The sequence below is a fragment of the Penaeus vannamei genome, chromosome 30, assembly GCF_042767895.1.
Source record: "Penaeus vannamei isolate JL-2024 chromosome 30, ASM4276789v1, whole genome shotgun sequence".
In the NCBI taxonomy this organism is placed as follows: Eukaryota; Metazoa; Arthropoda; class Malacostraca; order Decapoda; family Penaeidae; genus Penaeus; species Penaeus vannamei.
Window position 1 is genome coordinate 25,541,993 of NC_091578.1, and position 2,500 is coordinate 25,544,492.

Sequence of the window (2,500 nt, forward strand, 5' to 3'; positions counted from 1 at the left end):
AATACCTCAAAAACAGAAAAGTCTTGTAGTTTCAGTGCAGTAATGAGAGACAATCATACCAAAACATGCAGCTTCCTCCAGAGTAAAATATTTAAAAAAAGATACATTCTTTCATTACCCTATGGAAATATACATTAAATGCATACTGCCCCCATCTCCCCCAAAAAAGGAGAAAGAGAAACAAACTGAGATTGAGATTGAGATCGAGATCAAGAGACTCCAATATTAGTCATTACTAAGAGCTATATATTAGGTACCATGAATTTCTTCTATGTTGACCTTGGCCCCTCTGTTGAGCAGGAGTTGTACAACCTTGAAATGTGACCTTGAGACAGCCAGGATGAGTGGTGTGCGATCAGAGCTGTCGAGGGAGTCGATTTTCGCCCCTCTGTCCAGCAAGGTTTCCACAATGTCTGTGTAGCCTCGAGAAGCAGCGATGTGTAAGGGGGAACTCTGCAATATAAAAGTAAACCTTAAATTAAATATCTATTTTTTTTTATTAAGACATAATATATATAAATATTGCTGGAATCATAAGAAGCAAAGTAGTACTACTAACCTTTACTAATAATTTGATAGAATAGTATAAGATTTCAAATTCTCAAGAAAGAGAGGAAAAGAGAAAAAAAGGTAGGAAGGTAGGTATATAGGTAAGAGGTAGGTGAGTGAGTGATAGGTTGGGTGGATTGGTAGGTAGGTATTAAATATGTAAGTAGGTATGCCAACTAACATATGGAGGGAGGGAGGGAGAGAGGGAAAGAGGGAGGGAGGAAGGTAGGTAAGTCCACATGGACAAAAGACACAAGAGGATAGGGAGAGCAACAAACTAACCTTATCATTCATTTTGTTATTGACCCTAGCACCTCCCTCCAGCAACAAATTGACAACTTCTGCTAGTCCACGCTGTGCAGCTAAATGCAAGGCTGTCATGTGTTCTGCATCAGGGGTGTCAACGTGAACTCCTAGAAAATAACAAAGTGGATTAGATGAAGCGCATACACTTGACAGAACAAAATGTTTATAAAACCTGTGTAAATTATTTTGAGTAAACCAATAACAGACATTTTTCTGGTGGAAAAAGTCAAAGAGCACCATAACTGAATCCACTTTACCTGACTTGATGAGCATGTGCACGATGTAGGTGTGGCCCTGCTCTGTGGCATAGTGCAGCGCAGAGCGGCCATAGGCATCCTGCTGGTTGATGTCACAGTTACGCCTCAGGGACCAGGGGGAACTTAACCCCAGGGAGAGATACTCTGAGTGCAACTGTGCCAGCCATGGGCTCGAGTGGTGGGAGTGTACTAGGGTTTTGTGACGCCCTGGAAGGAATGTTCAAAGGTAAGTTATGTTGTCAATAAGGCAGTAGAGCTAACTGACTCCAAAAGTAACAATGGAGAGGAAGAGAGGAAGAGTGAAGGAGGAAGGTGAAAAAAGAGAAATATAGAGGAAAAGAAAGAAAAATAAAAGATAAAATAAATCAATGAATAAACTAAAATCAACTAATAAACAAATAAAAGCCATGTTACCACATTCAACCAAATTACCATGATCTCTGTCGTGACGATGAGGCCTATGATTGTGACGTGCATGTCTTCTCCTCCGGCGGTGCTCAGTCTCAAACTCTGAGTCAGAGGACACAATGTTGGCTCTTCCCCTGCCGAGTGTGCGCTGCAGGAGAATAGAGGCTGAGTGCCGATGGGGGTGGTGGTGGTGGCGCTTCTCAGCAATCAGAGCAGAGTCCGAGTCCTCAGTGGAAGACAGAACAGGACCTGATGAGTCACCTGAAAAAATATATATCATATTATTCTTCTCTATATAAAAAAGAAATATACAAATAAACAATGCTGTAGTCCATGATGAAATGCATTTCCTTCAACATGTGCATAATGTAATATTGCAGAATTACCCATATATAAACAAATGTTGGTTGATGATAGTAAAAAGAATTACTTTCCACACTTAGACTTAATTAAAGTGCAAATGCACACCTTTTCTTTACTTTATATTGCAAAACATACTACTAAGGCTTTCTATGTACCTGTATCCTCGTCCTCCTCTCTGTACTCATACACATAGTAGCCAATGTTACTGGGAGTGTACTGAGTGGGAGGGTGGGGGCACACAGGAGCACTGAACTCCCCCTCCACCTCAATTTCAGAGTTATCCTCGTTGTTATTGTTGGGGAGGTCCTGGCCACAGCGACCAGGCTCCCAGTCGCTGTGTTGATTGGTGTCACTTAAATCTAAACCCCATAGCTGGACAGGAGAATGATGCTGTTAATCAATTGATTAGTACATGGAATGTGTTAATCTTGATACTTTGGACTGATATATTTTATACTGTACACTGTTTGTAGTTTATGATGATGTATCAATTGTTTCCTACCTCCATAATAAACTGTAATAACAGGATAAATGGGTGAAAAAATGTACTATCTTTCAGTAATTACAATATTAAAACTCAGTTAAAAATAAAGTTTTGGAAAGCTATACTGTGAAAT

At 40.1% G+C, this 2,500-nt stretch overlaps 1 protein-coding gene across 1 annotated transcript in view; it reads right to left on the bottom strand.

Annotated features, from left to right (window-relative positions):
* Positions 1 to 2,500, bottom strand: part of LOC113805223 (ankyrin repeat and KH domain-containing protein mask) — a 17,008-nt gene that overhangs the window by 7,500 nt on the left and 7,008 nt on the right. The window contains exons 4-8 of the mRNA XM_070143250.1: positions 2,039 to 2,255; positions 1,545 to 1,781; positions 1,113 to 1,319; positions 832 to 962; positions 258 to 453 (exon numbers count right to left, since the gene is read on the bottom strand). Of these exons, the coding sequence (XP_069999351.1) occupies positions 258 to 453; positions 832 to 962; positions 1,113 to 1,319; positions 1,545 to 1,781; positions 2,039 to 2,255 (988 nt within the window). The remainder of the gene's footprint in view (positions 1 to 257; positions 454 to 831; positions 963 to 1,112; positions 1,320 to 1,544; positions 1,782 to 2,038; positions 2,256 to 2,500) is intronic.